This window comes from Muntiacus reevesi, chromosome 1 (assembly GCF_963930625.1).
Source record: "Muntiacus reevesi chromosome 1, mMunRee1.1, whole genome shotgun sequence".
Classification (NCBI taxonomy): domain Eukaryota; kingdom Metazoa; phylum Chordata; class Mammalia; order Artiodactyla; family Cervidae; genus Muntiacus; species Muntiacus reevesi.
In genome coordinates, this window is record NC_089249.1 from 222,558,704 (window position 1) to 222,580,736 (window position 22,033).

Here is a 22,033-nt window from a genome sequence, read left to right on the forward strand (position 1 = left end):
TTGGTCCCCAGGACTCAGCGATTAGCCTGTGTGTACACACTTTAAAATTTACCTACAATTCTTGTTTCACTCTCTCCTGTTGGTGGTTTTAACAAAAAGATGTCATTTAATATACTGTAAGGAGCTATGTTCTTTTCAGAGTACACTGCTTCTATCACTCACTTGGGCACAGCAGATAGAGGTCTTGAAGCTGCTACTATGGATGGAACCAAGGGTTTGTGAGTTTATTTGGGTTTTCCAATCCTCTGCATTGATTCTTAGAAGTAGATTAATATCTTTTTCAGTGATGGCAATAGGCCCTAGTTCACAGACAGTCTGTGAACAATGGTTCTTTTTGAAAAATGCAGCAAGTGCCTGAAACGTATTAAAAATAAAGCCAAACTGCAACCTCTGGTCTTCCTAGAACAGTGAATGCTTTATCTAAATTAGATTTACCTTAGCATGCTTAACAGCTTACAATTCAACAATAAAAAGACAAAGAATCCAATTTTTTAGTGGGCAATGGATTAAAAAAGATGTATCTTCCATGAAGATATACAAATAGCCAATAAGCACATGAACAGATACTCAACATCAAATGCAAATCAAAACCACAAGGTACCACTTTACATGCACAGGAATGGCTATAATCAAAAAGACAGACATTAAGTATTGGCAAGGATGTAGATAAGTCAGAATCTTCCTGCACTGCTGTTGGGAATGTAAAATGGTACAGCTGCTTTGGAAACAATTTGTCAGTTCATCAAACAATTAAACATAGTTATCATATGAGGCAGAAATTCTACTCTCAGTATATGACCAAAAGAATTTAAAACATAGGTTGCATGCAAAAACACATATCTGAACATGTAGCTGTTTATAGCAGCATTATTCATAATAGCCAGTAGCTAGAAACAACCCAGATGGTCATCAATAGAGGAATGGATAAACAAAATGCTGTATATCTATAACATGGCATAGTATTTAGCTGTAAAAAGAAATTAAGTACTGATGCTTGTTACAACAGTCATAAACCTTGAAAACATTCTGCTAAGAAGAAGAAACCATACAAAAGACCACGTATTATATGATTCTATTTAAATGAAATGTCTAGAAGAGGCAAATCCATAGAGACAGAAAATAAATTGGTGACTGCTAGAGGCTGGAAGGTGTGGGCATGTGGAGTATTATTTGGCATGAACTTCTGTTTTGGAGCTATGGAAATCTTCTGGAATTAGAGATCAGTGATAGTTGTGACACCTTGTGAGAATACTAAAAATCACTATAGTGTATGATGTGAAGTGGTGATTTTATGGTATGTGAACTTTTCTCTCTGTATGTGTATGTATTACAGATGCACACATATATTCATAGAGTTAACAACAGTTGCTGACATTGGTCCGTTCTTGCCCACGATCTTCATACATAAGCAACAGATGGTCTCTAAGGGCTATAATCACTCTGATATTTTAAGTGTGTGTCTAAACCCAAAAAGAAAACTCATGTATTCTTGCACTAATTTACCCACTGTCTCAGAGCACCATCTGCCCACAGACCTAAAAGCATGCATACCAGGAGATCTCAGGTTTATCTGTGGGCCACAAATCTCAATATTCACATGCATGGAGGTCATATGACTTTTAAGTTACTATTGAGGGGACTTCCCTGGTGGTCCAGTGGTTAAGAATCTGCCTTGGAATGCAGGGGATGCCAGTTTGATGCCTGGGTGGGAAGTTAAGATTCCACATGCCACAGAGCAGCTGAGTCTGTGTGTCACAATGAAAGATCCCGCATACTGCAACTAAGGCCTGATGCAGTAGAGTAAATGAGTAAACAATAATAAAATTAAAAAAATTAAACTATTGAGGATGAATTAAAGTCTACTAATTATTAAAATAAGTCTTTAGCCGTAATACAAAAGGAGTCTGATCAAGAGTATATAGCCTAGTGCTACCTGTTAACAAAATGTTGTTTGACTTGAATTATAATCAGAATACTTAAATTATTGTCAGGACTTATTAAGTGAAGGCATACTCCAGTCCTGACACTGTATGTGTATCTGTATGGTAGTTGTCAGCCTCACATGTGCAGTTTCATCAAAGAAAAAGAACTTTGGCAGAATTAGGTCCAAGGTCTTTATGGTGGACAGAGTTCTATCAGTTCCTCTCATTTGGATGGGGCAGATAATTAGACTGCCCCTGAGAACTATACTCCAAAGGTAGCTACAGAAAATTAATGCAAGCTTCACATGTGTAAAGAGAGAGGTAATGTGTGCCTCTCTCCTCAAAGTCGTCACTGTTCTCACCAGTGAGAGCTGTGACTTCATTTTTACCAACAGTGATTCTACAAGGCTTGGGCAGTTCCACAGAGGGGAAGAAGGACGTTCTAGTGTCATTGTTCAAAAGAGCTGGCAGGAGGGAGCTGTATCAGATTAAGAGATAAGTATATTATTGTCCTTCAGTATTGAGGGGACTGATTCCAGGACCCCCTGTGGATATAAAAATCCACCCTGCTCAAGTCCCTTATATCAAGCAGAGTAGTACAGCCCTCCCCATATGCAGTTTGCACACCCTGAGGTTGGTTGAATCCAGGTGCAGAATCCAGTCCATACTGAGGGCCAATTGTATAATATGTGCACTTTATAAGTGTCAGGAGCTCTACCTTGGCAGGGGGGCAATATCAAGGTGGAGATTGGAGTGAAATCACATGAGGAAGAGATTGTGGTGCTAAAGTTATTTTCAGATCACAAAGGGAATTCGCAATAGATTTTCTTACTCACTTTCTCTAAACAGAGGCTTGTACAAGGACTTTACATGCTGCTTAAAGATCTACCCTTTTGATTTGAAGAGCTGAGGAGACAAACTTGTTTCTAGTTCCTCCCACTGACATTCAGTTCAGTTCAGTCGCTCAGTCGTGTCTGACTCTTTGCAACCCCGTGAACCGCAGCACACCAGGCCTCCCTGTCCATCACCAACTCCTGGAATTTACCCAAACCCATGTCCATTGAGTTGGTGATGCCATCCAAGCATCTCATCCTCTATCATCCCCTTCTACAGCTGCCTTCAATCTTTCCCAACATCAGGATCTTTTCAAATGAGTCAGTTCTTCACATCAAGTGGCCAAAGTATTGGAGTTTCAGCTTTAACATCAGTCCTTCCAATGAACACCCAGGACTGATCTCCTTTAGGATGGACTGGTTGGATCTCCTTGCAGTCCAAGGGACTCTCAAGAGTCTTCTCCAACACCACAGTCAAAAGCATCAGTTCTTCTGTGCTCAGTCTTCTTTATAGTCCAACTCTCACATCCATACATGACCACTGGGAAAACCATAGCCTTGACTAGACGGACCTTTGTTGACAAAGTAATGTCTCTGCTTTTTAATATGCTATCTAGGTTGGTCATAACTTTCTTCCAAGGAGTAAGCATCTTTTAATTTCATGGCTGCAGTCACCATCTGCAGTGATTTTGGAGCCCAGAAAAATAAAGTCAGCCACTGTTCCCACTATTTCCCCATCTATTTGCCATGAAGTGATGGGACCAGATGCCATGATCTTAGTTTTTTGAATGCTGAGCTTTAAGCCAACTTTTTCACTCTCCTCTCACTTTCATCAAGAGGCTCTTTAGTTCTTCTTCACTTTGTGCCATAAGGGTGGTGTCATCTGCATATCTGAGGTTATTGATATTTCTCCCAGCAATCTTGATTCCAGCTTGTGCTTCATCCAGCCCAGCGTTTCTCAAGATGTACTCTGCATATAAGTTAAATAAGCAGGGTGACAATATACAGCCTTGACGTAGTCCTTTTCCTATTTGGAACCAGTCTGTTGTTCCATGTCCAGTTCTAACTGTTGCTTCCTGACCTGCATACAGGTTTCTCAGGAGGCAGATCAGGTGGTCTGGTATTCCCATCTCTTTCAGAATTTTTTCACAGTTTACTGTGATCCACACAGTCAAAGGCTTTGGCATAGTCAATAAAGCAGAAATAGATGTTTTCCTGGAACTCTCTTGCTTTTTCGATGATCCAGTGAATGTTGGCAATTTGATCTCTGGTTCCTCTGCCTTTTTTTTTATTAGAAGTATTATTAAATATACCCATAGGACAAAGATCAGGTGAAGAGAGCACAACAAATGTGTGAACAAAGTTTTGGACTGAAAATTGTCTAAAAGAGTGAACAGAGCTAATTAAAAAGGAAATCTAAACCTGTGGAGAGTGGGGATGTCAATGAGAAGCTAGGTGAGACACTGAATAGAATCCTGGGAACCTCAGGAAATGATGCCACATGCCATGGAAGGCAGCAGTACCAGCTACAACTAAGTGGATATTGCCCAAATCTGAAGATGGAACAGTCGGACCCAGTGTATACTCCCCATTCCAAGCAGAGAGAGGCCCACTCCTTATCCAGCTCAGCAGGCGACCAGGAGCTGACTTTATGTAAGTGAAAGTCGCTCAGTTGTGCCTGACTCTTTGTGACCCCAGGGACTATGCAGTCCATGGAATTCTCTAGGTCAGAATATTGGAGTGGGTAGCCTTTCCCTTCTCCAGGAGATCTTCTCAACCCAGGGATCAAACCCAGGTCTCCTGCATCACAGGCATACTCTTTACCATCTGAGCCACAAGGGAAGCCCAAGAATACTGGAGTGGGTAGCCTATCCCTTCTCCAGGGGATCTTCCTGACCCAGGAATCGAACTGGGGTCTCTTGCATTTCAGGCAGATTCTTTACCAACTGAGTTATGAGGGAAGCCCTGACTTTATGTAAGAGTTGAATCAAAACAGTTCCAGACATAAGAGTTAAAACAAAGAGGCGTTGTGGAGGTTGGGGGAAGAGATGCAGTCAGTATTGTAATAAAAAGGGATTAGGTAAAAGTTTACAGTCCTTTGCATTGCTGGGCTCTAAGACTACCAGCAGCTAAGGATACATCTTTGACCCATCTTTCTCCCACCAGAAGGATGGATAATTTTTTTGCACAAAAACTTAAAGAAACAGAGGAGCCTCAAACTAAAGAGCCCATAAATTAACACATCTCACCCTCCCATGCAGAGCTTCGAACAGCTTTCTAGAATCTTATACTTACAAACGGACAAAAGACATTTGAGAAAAGCTTCCAATGTGAAAGGCAAAACCTGAACAAACAGAAACAAAACTCAAGAAATAATTTAAGAAGGAAACAAACAGAACAATGAAAAAATTATAATTAAGAGGCAGCTCACATGGATGGGAATATGAAGCCAAGGAATAGGACAAGTTTTAGCTCTTCATTTCACCATAAGAACCTAAGTTTCTTCTCTTAGTAGAAGACTGCCATCCTACAAGCTCAGAGAGATAGGCCAAGTAACAAATGGAGGTCACAAAAGTAAATTCCATGTTTCTTCATGTCTTTGCATGCCCATCTCTACTGCCACATTCCAAGTCAGCATCATCTCTCACCTGGACCATGACAACAGCCCCGTAAAACCCAAAGTTCTCCCTGCTTCAGACTCATCTCTGTCAAACAACTCTACATAGAATATTGATATGATCTTAAAAAAACAATGAATCTAACCCTTTCAGGTCCCCAGTTAAATACTCTCAAGGGCTTCTGATTGAACCAGACATATAAGTCCAATCCCCTTGCACTGGTCAAGGTCTTGCATCATCTGGTCTGTCTGCTTCTTCAGTCTCATCTCCTCCATACTCCACTTGCCTTCTACCCATTCTTTCTCCTTTCCTACTTGCCAATCACACACAGTTCTTTCTGTTCTTGGAACACAAGTTTCTTCTCACATCCATTTGTTCTGCCTAGAAGTTCCTGTATATCTCTACTTGTATTGTTTAATTGTTTATTGTCTGTCTCTTTCCCATGTAATAGACACTCCATAAGATCAAGCGCCATGATTATCTTGTTAACCACTCATAACATCATCTGGAAGATTCCCTTACATGTAGGGTGTGCCCAGTAAATATTTATTGAATAAGTAAAATTGTAGTTTAAAAGTCTCCAAGTTTCTCAGACTTGTGGACACAGCGGGGAAAGAAGGTGGGACAAATTGAGAGAGTAGCATTGACATATATACACTACCATGTGTAAAATATAGCTACTGGGAAGCAGCCATATAGCACAGGGAATTCAGCTCGGTGCCCTATGATGACCTAGATGGGTGGGATGGGGTGGAAGGGAGGCTCAAGAGGGAGCTTACTGATAGCTGACTTCCTAGTGGCTCAGATAATAAAAAATCTGCCTGCAATGCAGAAGACTTGGGTTCAGTCCCTGGTCTGGGGAGATCCCCTGGAGAAGGGAAAAGCTACCCACTACAGTATCCTGGCCTGGAGAATTCCATGGACTGTATAGTCTATGGGATCCACAAAAAGTCATACACGACTGACTGACTTTCCCTTTCTGGGAGGATCTCCCATGCCGCAGAGCAACTAAGCCTGAGTGCCTGTGCTATAGTGCCTGGGAGCCAAAACTGCTGAGCCCACAAGCTGCAGCTATTGAAGCCCAGTGCCCTAGAGATCGTGCTCCACAACAGGAGAAGCCACCACAATGAGAAACATGCACACCGCAACTAGGAAGCAGCCCTTGCCCCCTGAAAGCAGAGAAAGGCCTGCACAGCAACGAAGATCCAGTATAACCAAAGGTAAATACAAATTTAAAAACTCCCTAGAGAGTGGGTATACAAGTATAGAAGAACATACCTCACAGGATAATAAAGGCCATATATGACATACCCCCAGCTATTGATAACATTCTCAACAATGCAAATTAAAACCACAATGAGATATCATCTCACATCTGTCGGAATGGCTAGTGTCAAAAAGAACACAAATGAGAAATGTTGGTGAGGATATAGAGAAAAGAGAACTCTCATACACCATTGGTGGGAATGTAAACTGGTGCAGCTACTGTTTTACAGTGTTTACAAAAACACTAAACTAAACACTAAACACTAAAAACACAGTGTTTACAAAAACACTAAACGTAAAACTACCACGCTAGTCAGTTCAGTCACATCCGACTGTTTGTGACCCTATGGACAGTAGCCTGCCAGGCTCCTCTGTCCATGGTATTCTCCAGGCTAGAATACTGGAGTGGGTTACTATGCACTCCTCCAAGAGGTCTTCCCAGCCAAGGGATCGAACAGACATCTCCTGTGGCTCCTGCATTGTAGGTAGATTCTTTACTGCTGAACAACAGGGGAAGCTCCAAACTACCATATGACCCAGTTATTCTGCTCCTGGGTATATATCTACCAGAAACAAAAGTACTAATTTGAAACAATAAATGCACTGCAATGTTCATAGCAGCATTATTTATAGTTGCCAAGATATGGAAAGAAACTAAGTGTCCATCCACAGATGAATAGATAAAGAAAATGTGGGTATACTGTTTCAAAGGTAGAGGCGAAATGGTCTAACATGAAAACATACTGAACCATTAATTCCATCCAGAGATAAAAACTATATTGATTTTAGGGTCAACATTTCCCTTGACCCAAATGTATTCCTTCACAGAACATGCTGCAGTGATGAATGCTCACTGATGGAATTTAGGGGAATAAAGGATGTCTCCTTTTCTGGTAGGTGAAGCTGAGGACATCAAACTGTTCTTAAGCACACACAGCACCCAGCCCATAGTCAGTGTTCAATAAATATTTATTCAATGAGTTAATTATTTCTGAGAATACTGAAATGACATCCAGGCACAGGCTGTGTGAACTCTTAACACTGCCAGTCATAGCACTTCAATGTGGAAAGACACCAGCACAAAACACAGTTCTACAAATGACTCTAAACTGTTCACAAGGTACTTATTATTAATGAGATGTCCCAAATGTACAGTTGACTCTTATCCACATTTATCTAATTACTCATTTCTTCCAAACAAGTTGTATTACATAGTAGGGTAAGAGACAGAAATACTGTCAGGCCATCTACAAAATCCTGTTCTTCAAATGAATATTGAAATTGTCCTAGTCTTACTAACAAATCAAGACCGTTTCCAAAAATTGTATAATATATATAGAGTTTGGGAAGCACAACTCCATCTGGAAGTAATTAACCACATAAAGAGAACATACTTGGCTTGTCATTTCTGGTTAAGGATGAAGTGTCTGAATCTCCTGGTTGTGTTTATTTTTCCTTCTTAGAGAACAGTTAATGTATAAAACAGCATACTTTTCTACTCTATCAATCATCTAGGAAATCTTTATATCTAAGAAATATTTGGGGGGATTTACATCCTCTAAATATTCTAAAGAATATTTTAAATGTTTTAATTTCACTTTAATTATCATTTTATGTCACAATCCCTCCAAAGTTACAAATTAAAATTGACTATTTAAAATTTTGATGTAAAAAACCAGGTTCTTTTGCCTGAGCATTTTTCTTTTGTCACTTAAATAACCATGAGTACATCCTTTACCTCATGAAAAGGTAACTAATTTTTCCCACAGATTGGCTAAATTGAGTTCTGAACCAACCTGAGCAGCTGCTATGCTTGAAGCTGGCTAGTAAAACAAAGTATTCAACGTTAAGAGAGGAGTTGATTTAAACCGATAAAGAGCAGGAAACTCGGAGCTGAAGGTGATCCGAGCTCCTGACATGGCCCATTGTTTCCTGGCACACTAAGGCACTCATCACATTAAGTGACCTCGTATCTCATCTGGACTAAATACCAAAGCTGAATGCATCTATTTAAGGCAGATGTAGCCTCATCCTTGAATTTCCAGATCTAAATCACTGTTGTCCTTTCTCATTTATTTTCTAAATTGGCAGCTTTTATAAGAGTAACTGAAGAAAAACAGGTTTCATACGGAGGAGGCAGCTGGGAGACTAGTATATTCTCCTCAATTGTGTAGAGGAGAATCTTTGAAGTTTAAATTTAGCAAACATAAGCCCTGAATATTAATGATGTCCTATGAAAGAGACTAAATTACAAATAAAGCGTAGGGGATGGGAGGAAGCCAAGCTCACATATCTTCAAACTACAGTTACTCAGTTATAGCATCAAAACACTATGCAAAAGTGTTCTAAGTCAGACAATTTTAGAACTTACCTATATAGTTGAACTATTTATCTACTCCTAATTTTGGCATTGACTCTAATACTTAGCTTCCATCAAACTCCCCCACCTTTTTCAAAACCTTCCAATTGCAGACCAAATTCCATACTCAGCCACAGAACTAAACCACGATAAAAAAAAAAAACAAAACCCAAACAAACAATAAAGCAAAACAAATTCCCCTGTTTAAGGAAATAAATGCCAGTTTAGGGCGATTGGGGAATTATAAGGGATCCTTAAAGTGGATAGATTTCATGTGATCCATTTGAAAAGAGCCATACTTAAGGGAGATTTTTTTCTTTCTTTCCTCTAAGTTACTTTATGGTAAGAATACAGGATATAGTACATTTTCTTGTTTGTTATTTAGTAGCTAAGTTGTGTCCAACTCTTTTGCAACCCCATGGACTGTAGCCCACCAAACCTGTCCAGGGGATTTCCCAGGCAAGAATACTGGAGTGGGTTGCCATTTCCTTCTCCAGGGGGTCTTCCTGATTCCGGGATTAAGCCTGGGTCTGCTGCATTGGCAGGTGGGTTCTTTAACGCTGAGCCACCAGGGAAGCCCTATAGCACATATAACTAACAAAATATGTGTTGATTGATTGTTCATGATATCGGTAAGGCTTCCGGTCAACAGTTTGTTAGTAGTTAAATTTTGTGGGGAATCATAAGTTACATGTGAATTTTTAATTTTTTTGGTCTCGCCATATGTGAGATCTTTAGTTGCCCAATCAAGGATGAACCTGCAGTGGAAGTCTTAACCACTAGGACCCCAGGGAAGTCCCTACATTTGGATTTTTTACTATGCAAGGGGTCAGCGCCTCTAACCCTTGTGTTGTTTAAGGGTAAACTATATTTTGATAAATAATCTTAAAGACGTTATGGTTTTGAGAGATTGGTAAGACAAAGTTTTCGATTTCCCAAAGAATTGAGCTGCTGCCTAAATGATATCAAAGGGCCAATCTGCCCATCAAACTATGTTTAATTTGCTTCTTTATACAGAAAGAAAGTTTCCAACTATAATGGAAATCTGATAATTTCTATGTTCTAGAACTTCAGGGTTCAGTGCATTATGCCTTCAAAAAGTCTGCACAAAAAGTTGAACACAAAAGCCATTTAACAGGGGACCTCTTTTGCAGCACATAATTCAACTCCAAACCATTCCACCGTAGGGGCAAAAAGCTTCCACTAATTACTCTTGTCAACCCTGGAATATCAATCTCCAGCTTCCACTGCACACTTTGTGGGCTCAGGCAACTCTCCTGGCTCCCTTTAGCATATTAAGGGAGATTTAACAAGCTCAGTTGTACCCTGTCACCATCACTTGTAGCCTGACTATTCCAAATATTTTTTAATCCTAAGAATAACAGAATAACAAAATACCCTTTCTCTCTTACACTTGCAGCCTCATGTACCCAAGAATAATGACTCCAAGATTGCAAAGTTATTGGAAACTGGGCCACCTGAAGCTTTTGTTTTCAGTCCCATTTTTCTGAAAAAGAAAAAGAAAAGAAAGAAAGGGTTTTGGAGGGAAAAAAATCATGAGGCAATAAGAACATTTATGACAGTGTGTGCAGGTTTATAAAGTATATGCAAGATAACACTAGGAAACAACTCAAAAGTAAACATTTCATTCCCAAAAGCATAAAAAAATACTTAGAAATAAATTTAATAATAAAGTTCAAAACGTATTTGAAAACTACAAAACATTTTTATTTTTTAAAATTTATTTTAATTGGAGGCTAATTACTTTACCATATTGTAGTGGTTTAAGTGAAAGTCGCTCAGTTGTGTCCGACTTTTTGTGACCCCATGGACAACACAGTCCATGAAATTCTCCAGGCCAGAATACTGGAATGGGTAGCCTTTTCCTTCTCCAGGGGATCTTCCCAACTCAGGGATTGAACCGCAACTGCAGGCAGATTCTTTACCAGCTGAAGATCTAAATAAATGGATCCACTACACCTATGGATTGGATGTCTTGATGTTGTTAAGATGGCAATACACCTCAAACTAATCTACAGATTGAACACAATCTCTATCAAAATCCCAGCTGACTTCTTTAGACACTAGGCACCAAGCAAAGATAATTTACAAGAATGAGAAGTACTTGCATCTTGGAGGTACTTTTTAAAAAATATTTATCTATTTATGGCTGTGTTGGGTCAGTTGCAGCATTCTGTCTTCTGTCTAGTTGTGGATGTGACACACTAGCTGCTCTGCAGCATGTGGGATCTTAGTTCCCAGACCAGGAATCAACCCACGTCCCCTGAATTGAAAGGCGGATTCTTAACCACTGGGCCACCAGGGATGTCCCTTGGAGGAACTTTTGATTTGTAGATGAGGGTTTTACAAACTCTGAAACAGAAATCACTGCTCAGCCCTGGACTCCCTGCCTCCAGGTCTCTCTCAAGGTAGATTTACTGAAAACCTACATAGAAGCCCTCATATCCAAACAAGGGCTGCTCTGTAATATAACCTAGTCACTGCCAGCTTAATTTAGTGCTAACAGTGTTAAATTCACCTGGAAAAAACCTGCAGGGGTGGAGTGATGGGAGCTGAGGGAAAGTAGCAAAACCAAAGTAAGAAAAAACGCTTCTTGACTGCCTTCCAAAGGTTCAGGGTTTTAAATATAAAGAGAAGAAAATACGTTTTAAAAATCTTAAACTCTGCAATTTCTTGGGAAAATTTGCAAGGCTGTTTCCTTTAAATAAAGTCATCTAAGGCACAGAGTCAGTACCAATCATTAACACAACAGAAATTGGTTATAGTGTATGTTGTTTAGTTGCTAGGTCATGCCTGACTCTTTTGTGACCCCATGGACTATATAGCCTGCCAGGTTTCTCGGTCTGTGGGGTTTGCCAGGCAAGAACACTGGATGGGTTGCCATCTCCTTCTCCAGTGGTTGAACCTACTACATCTACCGCATTGGCAGGCAGATTCTTTACCACTGAGCCACCAGGGAAGCCCAATATATTGTATACTTTCTAGTCTAATTTAGGTAGAGAGTTAGTCTCTCTAACTCTGAAAAAGGGATAGTAAGTTAAATTGAGTAAAGACTAGCTTTTAGACACACTTCCTCTCCCTCTCAAATGACCATTTAAAAGCAAATCTTTAATTAAAACCACACACAGAAAATTTATGCCACTCACAGGAATTTATTCCTCCATTAAGTAAGACTACAGCATTCTGAGTTGTCTAGAACTGCAAATTTCACCCAAAATTCATGCTAATTAAGTTTTTTTTTATTTTCTTACACCAAAAAGAAAACTCCTACAAAAAGAAAAAAGAATCACTTGGGAAAAAATTTAAAGTTCTCCAAAAGAAATACATTTCATTTAAACATTTGGCCATGAGGAAGGCAGCTGTTAGCCCTTTACATTGATAGATGCCACAGAATATGCTGATCTACACAGGCTCCTCCTTATACAACACACTGTAGTGCGGTCAGAGATTTGACACAAGAAACTTCCTCCCAAAGGCATAGACAGGTGTGCAGCATTTACATTGGCCAGGACACTCACGGTTTTACTTGACAGGAGTCTGTGTTAACGACAGGTACACTTAGTGGCTATCATATCTTCATATTCTTTATAAGCGATTGAGCCATCAGGCTCGATGGCCAAAACACTCAAAGGACTGTACTTGGCAGGTACACAGGATGGTCTCGGCACTGAGGAGTCAAGTTTCTCATGGATGATGTTCTGCACCATGGTGTGAACCGGAGAGCCATACCGATGTCCGACCGCCCTGGGACAGTCCCCTTTACAGTATCTAGGGTTGTATTTGTGTGGGGCCACAATCCAGTTGTCCCACTTCAGCTGACTAAAGCTAAGTCTAAAGTCATGGAGCTCACATTCATTCTGGGGAAAAAGAAACTGTTTGAAATATTCACTCAGATTGAATGAAGCTGGAACCAGAGGCTTCTTCAATTCAGAGCTGACACTCTCCTGGTCTCTCCGGTGACGGGACGATCTTACACCCTCAGCAGCTTCTTCTCCCATGGGATAGGCAGACAGCCCTCTCTTCTGGTCAGGACCCTGTGAAGGCCTCTTTTTAGGGTGGAGGGAATGCCACCTGTGAAAAGCCTGAGCACTTGTGTCGTTCAGATATAAAAGCAGTGAGGGCGCTACGAGAAGAGTCATGTTAATCAGGCTGTCCTGTGCTGAACGATGCTGCAGCTGGTCTTTCACACATGTAAAATTTACAGACATGTGAATATTCCTCTTGTGGGAGGCCACCAGAGGTTCAAGAGGAGCTGTCACATCAATCTCAATCCATTTGTATTTTTTTCTAAATTCAAACTGTGAGTTAAAGGTAAATGAGTATGGAGCTCTAGGGAGAGTCTTGCTAGAAAACTCTGGCTCTTTTATCACCAGGTTGCATACACATTTAACAGGAAAGGGAAAAGAAATGGAGTTGTTGAAAGTATATAGCAAGACTGACTTGAATAAATGTTCCACAACAGTAACACGGTCCAGGTTAAACAGCAGGTCCACTGATGGAAGGGTTCCTGAGAAGAAAAACAATCAACAGTAATGCCATATGTAACAGGAAGTCAAATCAATGAATCAGTACCTCAGTATGTGCTTCTGTCCCTTTATCCCCCACTTTCTCAAGCCTTAAAAGTCAGGATGGGATAGAGGTTATAAAGAAAAGGCAAGTTATCTAAGTCCCAGCACTTACTGCTGGATCACCAGAAATTCAGAATAGCTTTGGTGGTGAATTAAAAGAGGGAATCATTATATTTTGAAGTTTTAGAATCTTAATGACTTGCTCCAAACAAAGAGGAAGCTAAAAAGGAAGGCAGTATCCTTCTCTTGAAAAGTCTTTAAGAGGAAAACTATCAAAAGACACTTGCCAGGCTTGTTAAGATAACATTCTAAGTTCTTACCAGCAGAATCAATAAAGAAAAAGTACTTGTCTAAGTTAATTTGGAACACTTGAGACTGACAACAAATGGAAGCTCTAAACCCACTGTAACAAAACAGGACATCAAGGAAGGAGAAAGGGTTTAAGATAGCCACAAAAGACCTGCTGGGTTAGAAGGGTTTTCTGTAAGTCTGGAGCTAATGAATATAATTTTGTTTTCTTTTTTAAATAGCACTGCTCCCATCTCTCTCACACACACAGGATTGTTGACTAACACATTGTCCTTGTATGGATCTAGAGTTCCACATAAGGATTTAAGCTTTCCTCTCACAGAAAGCAACAAACGTGGGGAAAACATCCTGTTTACTAAAGCACACCAACAGCTGAAAGAGGTACTGTAGGTTCATGTCCAGGCCAACATTGGTAGACTAGAAAGAATATACAACGAAGTCAAAATGTCTTTTTTCCAGTCCTGATTTTGTGACCCTGGACAAGATGCTAACCTCCAGCAGCACTCTCCCCAGGCTTTAGGGCCATTAAATCTCCTCTAGCAAGAGATTTAACCTACATCAACCCATGAGGGCATTAGGAATAAACAGTAAGATCAAGTACCAGGTTTGTTTGGATTTGGATATTGAGTACCATGCAAAGTAAAATGCAAGTCAAGGAGCAAGGGCCAACTCCTTTCATAACTGAAATGCAAAAGGTCTTTCTTCTTCCCTCCACCCACTAACCAATCTGCTCCCACACACCTGTCGCCTGGTCCCCAGGAGCCTGCTTTTGCTGAGCACAGGGGGTGAAGAGCCGAACAGTGTTGTAGAGGTGGCTTCTGTTGGATTTAGGGGTCCCCTCCTTGGTAGCGTATGTCTTATAGAGCCTCTTCATGTAGCGCAAAGCTCCGTCATCTGGCTGCAGCCTGGGGTGTCCCCCGTGCCCATCATACAGAACCTTTAAGAGAGGGGAAAGGAGACCAGGTCTGTGTCTCCCATCTAGATGCTTCAGCAAGGACCAAGTCTCAGCCTCAGATTCCAACGCAGTTCTGGCTACAATCTGAGCTTCTCCCCTAAAATGCTGAGAATCAGGGCTGATAGGAAAATAGAGCCAGGCAAAGCAGCAAAACCAAAGGAAGAATTTGTTGGGAAGTGCCATGGCTTGGAAGAATTAGCAAGGAACACATTTCCCCATACCAGTCTTCTTCCTAAAAACCAGGAAGCGCCTCGGTTGGTCTCTTAAATAAACTTTAGGTGTGTGGGTGGGCTAGGTTCACTTCTGTAATCAGACCTTAAGGATCTTTAGCTGAGGATAATTTTTATCAGCTGACAACACCCTAGTCATCCAGTTTGTCCTAATTAGATACAGATTTACTTGGTCATATAGTTTTCCTTTTCCTTTCCCCTGGCATTTATTTAAAATCTCTTAAGTTAATGGACTAGCTATGTAGCTGAAAGGCTAAGAGAAAGTGAGGAATGATCTTAAAAAAAAAAAAGCTGCCCATTTCTTGAGAGAGATTAGGATTCTTAAAATGTTCCCTAGGTGCTTGCTGAAACTTCCAAGGCATGTGGAAAAGCTAATTATTCATGATGATATCCAGATCTGTTGGTATGCAACTTATGGTATTGGGTTTACTCTTCCCCCTGCATCTGCACCACCTCTCCCACTTCCAGGTGCTTAGAATATTTATTTACTGCATGTTGATTTGGAGGGTGAGAGAAATTCACAACTGGAATTGAGATTCCAGAGAGAAGAGAACTGCTATTTTGCCTAGTTCTCTCAGGTAGCTTTATAAGGATATGAACTTGGAATACTGCAATATGCTTTAAAAAGGAGATCACATTTAATCTTGACTCATTTTAAAATATTGGTCTGCACATTCATCTATGCATACTTTAATGGAAAAGTTTAAAGACATTTTCAGGTGCTAGAAAATAAATGAAAGGTTTGCTTTTTATTAATCACTCAAATGGTGGGAGAATTTGCTAGGTAGTTTTGTTCTTACCTGTATAAGTACTTATGTTCTTGCCTCTGAGCTAAGATCAGGTTAGAGATTATGTTTCAGAGAAATGAGACCTGGGTGCACTAAGAAGAGCTGAATATACTCACCGTGTAAGATACAGAACCAGCCTGTGCAGTACCCAGGCTGATAAAACCGAGGTATATAGGTAAATTTTAAGTTCATTGTCTGCCAAACCTCCCTGGCCCGGATCTGGCAAGAAGGGTTATAAAACACATCCAAACTGCTGAATGAGAACTTAGTCCTAGATTACACATGGCCAGCAATTCCATGGGAAAACAAAACATTTACAGACACATTGCATCAAGTGGAAAAGTCAGTCAACTGTACAGGACAGCAGTATCCTTAAGTAGAAAGCACTTTCTGAAAATGGAATCGCCTCACACGCGACGTTCCTGCCTCCCTCCTGCGCAGTGAACAATGGGCAATGTGACATTCGGCCCCAAGCAAGAACTCCGTGTGGGCGAAGCCGGCTGCGATGGAGGTTGCCTCTTCCCTCCTACAATCACTAACAGCTGGTCATCACTTGCTGGACTATTACCTGTGGACTCTTGTGGCTAAATGGAAACATTTTAGCCAATAAAATGGACACATTTTTATTATCTCTTGGGAAAGTCTACACCCTGCCAGTGGATTCTAAGCCGGTGGCTGACAAGAGAAGTCTCAGATCCGTGTCCCTGATTCGGATCCTGGGGCCTGATCATAGCCGATTCCAGTTCTAGCTTACTGGACATGACTCCACAAAACCTCGCGTTGACTGCCAGGCGGCGGCCTCAAAGACGCTTTCCACCGCGCCAGGACACCCGACCCTAGGGCAGCTCTCGAGGTTGACAGGCCCCTCGCTCTTCTACTGTTAGTCCGGTTCCGGCCGCTTCCTGAGGCTCCGAGGAAAGCCGGGAACCGAGGAGATTGAGGTGATCCGGTGGGGGGGCTCCCCGGGACCCCAGAGCCCGCCCAGAGGCGCTTGGCCCCACCCCAGAGCAGGCACCGCCCACTTTACGTCACGCGGCGGGGGCACGTCTCTTCGCTACGGGGGGCAATGGCGCCGTCACCTGGAGACAGTCGGGAACTAGTTCTCCCGGAAGTGACCTCACCGCCTCCTAGCGCGGCGTCGGATCCTACCGGAAGTGGCGGACGGAAGCCGGAGGGTCCTGTGCTGAGGCTGACGAGGTGACCTCGGTGTGTGAGTGGGGTCGCATCGCGCGGTCTCGGGGACCCCTGGAGGGTGGGGTTGCGCTCTAGGTTGGGAGGATGAGGAGCGCCGCGGAAGCACTCGGGTTGACGGCAGCAAGTCCCGGGCTTGAGCCCAACGCCTGTCCACCCTCCGTCTTGCACAGGCCGCCGCGACCATGGGCCGCGAATTTGGGCATCTGACACGGGTGCGGCATGTGATCACCTACAGCTTGTCGCCTTTCGAGCAGCGCGCCTTCCCGCACTACTTCAGCAAGGGCATCCCCAACGTGCTGCGCCGGACTCGGGCGTGCATCCTTCGCGTCGCGCCGCGTGAGTGCCCTGGCCGGGCGGAGGGTCTAGACTCCCATCCACAGAGTGTACTGCGGCGTGCCATACACACGCTTTCTATTTCAGTAGTCTTAAATGCCGTTGAACTGGTCATATCCTCCCCATCTTACAGATGACGGAGTTGGGTCACAGAGAAATGACTGGCTCAAGGTCACGTGTGATTCCAGTGTCTCCCTCTGAGGTCACCTTTACCCACTTCTTTCTTAGCAGTGAACTGTTTTGTGTTAAAGGTGCAGCAGATAGTGATGATAGTTGCACATTTTGACTTTGCTAAAATCCACAGAAGTGTACATTTCCAATGGTTGAACAATGAAGTTTATGCTATGTGAATTTGACCTCAGGTTTTTTTTTTTTTTTTTTGACCTCAGTTTTTAAAGTATTTTAAAATGTGCAACAGGGGAGCGATAGGGAAGATTTGGTCACAATTCACAATTTTCCTGGATAAACCCCTTTCTTTTACACAGCTGAAAAGTGGATTTGAAGCGTAAGGTTTTTGATCATCTGGTTTAAGAGTGATTTGTTAAGAACTAGAGACAGGAAAGCAGAATATGAGGTGAATCAGAAAAGAGGACTGGGATCCATGTGTCTTGTATGTGCTCACTGCTTACTCTCATTTATTATTTTTATAGCGTTTGTAGTGTTTTATCTTGTCTACACATGGGGAATGCAGGAGTTTGAGAAATCGAAGAGGAAGAATCCAGCTGCCTATGAAAATGACAAATAAGCAACTCATCTGGATAATGGTTCCTTGTCTCTGAAAGACCCTTCTCTGGGAGAGGAGTGTATATTGTAGTGTCTTGAAGACACAATAAACTTATTAAGGACTTCACTGTTGTGATTTTGTGTGTTGTGTAAGCAGAGTGCTTGGATGTGATGACAATTTTCAGGTTCATAAATTCCCCTCCCCAGCATGATTCCTGAACCATTTTGGCTAGTCTGAGTTTGGGAAGGAGTGTGGCTCACCCCTTGTTCTGAAATCTGCAAGACTGTAGCTGCAACTGAACATTTGTGGGTGGCATCAACTGTAGGGAATGTTAGCTCCCTGCCCACTGCTTCCATATTGACAATAAAATCTAGTAATTACTGTGTGTCAGGTATTGTTAGCCTTTTACACAAATAATGTCTTTTAAACCTCACAGCTACCTTTGGTGTGTTTTCCTTCACAAGTACCTTTGAAGAATCACCATTACACTTATTTTGCAGATGAGGACACAGGCAGAGAGGTTAAGTAATTTGCCCCAAATTATAAAACTAGTGAATGGTAGAATCTGGCACTAAAGTTTCTGTTCTTAAAGCTATGCTGGGGGAAAAAAAAAAAAGCTATGCTGTATTACATGATAGCTATCAAAGGAAGAGGTGAGGTGACTCCTTTACCTCTAGAACTGAGGTTAGCAAACTGGCTGTGTTTGTACCAGGTTACTAAAAGTGCTTTTTAGCAATGTATGACCCATAAAACCTAAATTTACACTCTGACCCTTTATGGAAAATGTTTACCCCTGTCTTAGAGCCTTTGAATTATCTTTCTAGTGGAAAAAGTACCCTTTTCCCTTCACCAGGAGATGGTGGGGGTAGGTGTTGGAAGTTTACGGTTCTGGTTCCCTACTCCATTTCTAGAAATGTCCTCTCTTCTAAGGAGCTGTCCTGGTCCAGAGCAGCAGCTTCCACAGGGTAGATCAACTCTGGCTCAAGCTGTGTCTTTCCTTCTTACTCTTATTCCTGCCTTTCATGAACTAAAAACTACCTCAAAAATCTGTAAGGTATCAGTAGATTGCATTGATTGTGAGGCAGGATAAGGAGGTACAGCTGAGACAAATAGACCTGGGGCCTATATCCTTTTAATTTGCTTCCCTAATGTGTGGTAAAGGCAAGAAACCCTCATTTTTGAGCTATGAACTGCTTACCCATAAAATAGGTATAAGACAAAGCCATAGGGCTGAGGTAACTGAAATGAGTGACATGTAAGTCTGGTAAGGTAGTGCAGGCCTAACAGAGCTGTGGTGTGATGAAAACTAACCTCACCAAACTGTAATTTTCCTGTTTGGCTTGTCCAAGTTTATTCCCAGGGCTCGCTGCCTGATATGCAACATATTTGGCTTATAGTCTCCTTTAAGAATCTGATGAAAGCTGTGAACTTAAAGAAGGTGTAAATGTACCCATTCTTAATCTTGCATAGTCCAAACAGGTTCATGGGCCAGGGGAGGATCGATTACTGCCTTGACAGGCCATTGATCTCTGTTTCTTTTTTCCCCTCCAATTTTATTTAAATAAATAAATAAACTAAATAGTTTTTCTTTTTTCCCTCCAATTTTAGCCCCAAGCTTCCTAGGTGGCATGGCCACCCTTGTCCCATCTTTGCGTTATTTTAGACTTATTTCTGGTTCCTTGAGTGTTTTGGAGATTCCAAATCAAACTTAACCCTTTTTTAGTCTAGACCAGGTACTGAGCCTTGTGGTCCAAAATCTTTTATCCCAGTAGTGCTCTACTGAGAAGACTGTCATAAGCCTTTCCATGCGCTAAGCTTCTACTTCCAGATAAAATTGTTAAGCGCTGCTTTAAGCCTGTCCCTCACTGACGGACCTCCCTCTCTGGTGACTCAGAGCTCTGTGTAGTAGGGTCCTGGAGGGTGGGGGTAGTGGTGGTGGTGAATGGTGTGGAATATGAATTATAGCTCAGTACACCTGTACATTACTGGGATCTGAGATCATTTTATGGACTATTCTATCTGTGGAAATTCATAAAGAAACTGAAAATGGGTGGTCTCTTAAGAGGGACCACTGTTGTGGGCCTCTATCCTTATAACCCATCCACTTGGAACCTCCAGCCCTGGTGTGGCTCCTTCACCTGCTGGGGCACAATCACATTTTCATTTAGCCCTCCTTTTCCCCAGCAATGCTCCTGCTCCCACAAAGGCATTTATCTCTGGTCTGCAGAATGCCGTGAAGGGAACACTTCCATCAGCCAACACTTTCCCAGAGATGCAGGCCCAGAAGTCCACGCCAGTTCTAGTCAGCAATTGAGCAAATACATTCTATTTGTTGAGGTTTTACCCGGAAAAGTTTTTCCATTTCAGTCTTTCATTTTTCATTAGGCATCTCCTACTCAAGGACAGCAAAAAAGTTTCCAGTTACTGTCAAGCCCTTCATGATCTTCCCTCCACCTGGAATGTTTCAAACAGCTGTTCATGTAGCTACCCTCTCGGTCTCCCATTTCACCCTAGGCACTTAACTGCAGAAACAGAAAATCCCTCGGAGTTGTATTCAGAGTTACCAAGCTGTAAGCTATCAACTGTGCTTCAGTCTCACTTTCTTCTTGTAAATTAATCATTTGAAATCCCACATGTCAGTGCCTGGGAGGCCTCACAGAGGTGCTCCCATCCATCTCATTGACACAAGAGACTAAAGCCCAAAGAGGGGCAGGGCCGGCCTCTGGTTAGCTACCCTCCGTAGGTTCCTGGCTTCTGCTTTCCTGCTGAGCATTTCTTCTCCTTATGGCTGCTTAGACCTTTCTGCTGGAGAAAGGAACATGTACTTTTATGTTGAGTCATTCAGCAAAATACTTGATTGTAGAGAGCTCCTGCACTTAAAAAAAAAATTTTTTTTTTTTTAATTTCAGGAATAGGCCTTCACAGCTACTCAAGGGATGTGGGATGGCTATGCCCACATCTGGACAATTCTGTCACTTCAGCTGAATGCTGTCTGGATGCCACTTTGCTTTTAAAATTTGATTTTAAATAAAACAACTACCGAGTTAGTATAGACACATACTGAAATACTCTCCCTCACAGTGATTCCTCCATGGGTAGTAACTAACAGATCTTTTCTTTTGGGAGGAGGGATGGCATACAAGATAGAGGCTTGGGCCACAAAGGCTTCTGCAGTGTTGTCACCCATGACAATGAATAGCCAGTCCTTTATTCCCCCTACAAAGGGGGCCCCAAAGCCCCAGACCTTTCCCTTGGCTGTGGTATTGGCTTTATAAGTTAACACAACAGGCTACTTTGATTTTGCCTGAAGTACAGGATGGCAGAAATGGAGGACTGGGAGAAAGAGTCCATCTTGGGAATAAACCCTTTCCACATCCCACTTGGCACATCACTGTAGGCTTGTTAAGGGGAGGTTGGCCCTCAGCCCACAGACCCAACTGGCTCTAGGCTATCACGTTGTTCAGGCTTTTGCTTACTTCATCAGATTTCTGTTCTTACTCAATGTTCACTAGGTCACCTCACAGCCTCTTCTCCATCCCACAGAAGTTCCTAGTTAAGCCCCTACTTGAGGTCATGCTGTATCGAAGCTCAGGAGTAAAGGGAAGGAACAGCTAATTAGTCTCAAACTTGGAGGATTGGTTAGGTGAGTTTGGCATAGGTCTGCTTCTCCATGTTCCTTAAGTGCAAGCAGAGGCGTCTGTCTCCAGGCCTGGCCTGGTCCTGAAAGGACTGGAAACAGGCAGATGGATGGTCTGTGGTCCTACCCTACCCAACCCCAGCTCTGAGGTCTAATCATACTACCCTTTACTGCCTTGGCAAGAGGACTGGTGACTGTCCTGTAGTACCTTCAGCTGTGCCACATCTCCACCACTTTTTCTTGGGGAACAGGCAGGCTCTCACCTGCCATATCCAA

The 22,033-nt window shown here is 42.1% G+C and overlaps 2 protein-coding genes across 5 annotated transcripts; one reads left to right on the forward strand and one right to left on the reverse strand.

Moving 5' to 3' along the window:
* Positions 1–12,029: 12,029 nt before the first annotated feature.
* On the reverse strand, positions 12,030–17,025 carry GDF9 (growth differentiation factor 9). 4 transcript variants are annotated; one of them, XM_065918541.1, is made up of 3 exons: positions 16,949–17,025; positions 14,638–14,833; positions 12,034–13,526 (listed from the first exon to the last, which is right to left on the reverse strand). In XM_065918541.1, the coding sequence occupies exons 2-3, from the start codon at positions 14,768–14,770 to the stop codon at positions 12,562–12,564; spliced, it is 1,098 nt and encodes a 365-aa protein (XP_065774613.1). In that variant the 5' UTR covers positions 14,771–14,833; positions 16,949–17,025; the 3' UTR covers positions 12,034–12,561. The 4 variants fall into 4 exon arrangements, with proteins under 4 accessions (XP_065774611.1, XP_065774614.1, XP_065774613.1 ...); XM_065918540.1 differs by lacking the exon at positions 16,949–17,025 and adding an exon at positions 15,986–16,791; XM_065918539.1 differs by lacking the exon at positions 16,949–17,025 and having other exon boundaries at positions 12,030–13,526; positions 14,638–15,556.
* Positions 16,928–18,246, forward strand: UQCRQ (ubiquinol-cytochrome c reductase complex III subunit VII). Its single transcript, XM_065918543.1, has 3 exons — positions 16,928–17,075; positions 17,234–17,399; positions 18,047–18,246. The coding sequence occupies exons 2-3, from the start codon at positions 17,246–17,248 to the stop codon at positions 18,139–18,141; spliced, it is 249 nt and encodes an 82-aa protein (XP_065774615.1). The 5' UTR covers positions 16,928–17,075; positions 17,234–17,245; the 3' UTR covers positions 18,142–18,246.
* Positions 18,247–22,033: the final 3,787 nt, after the last annotated feature.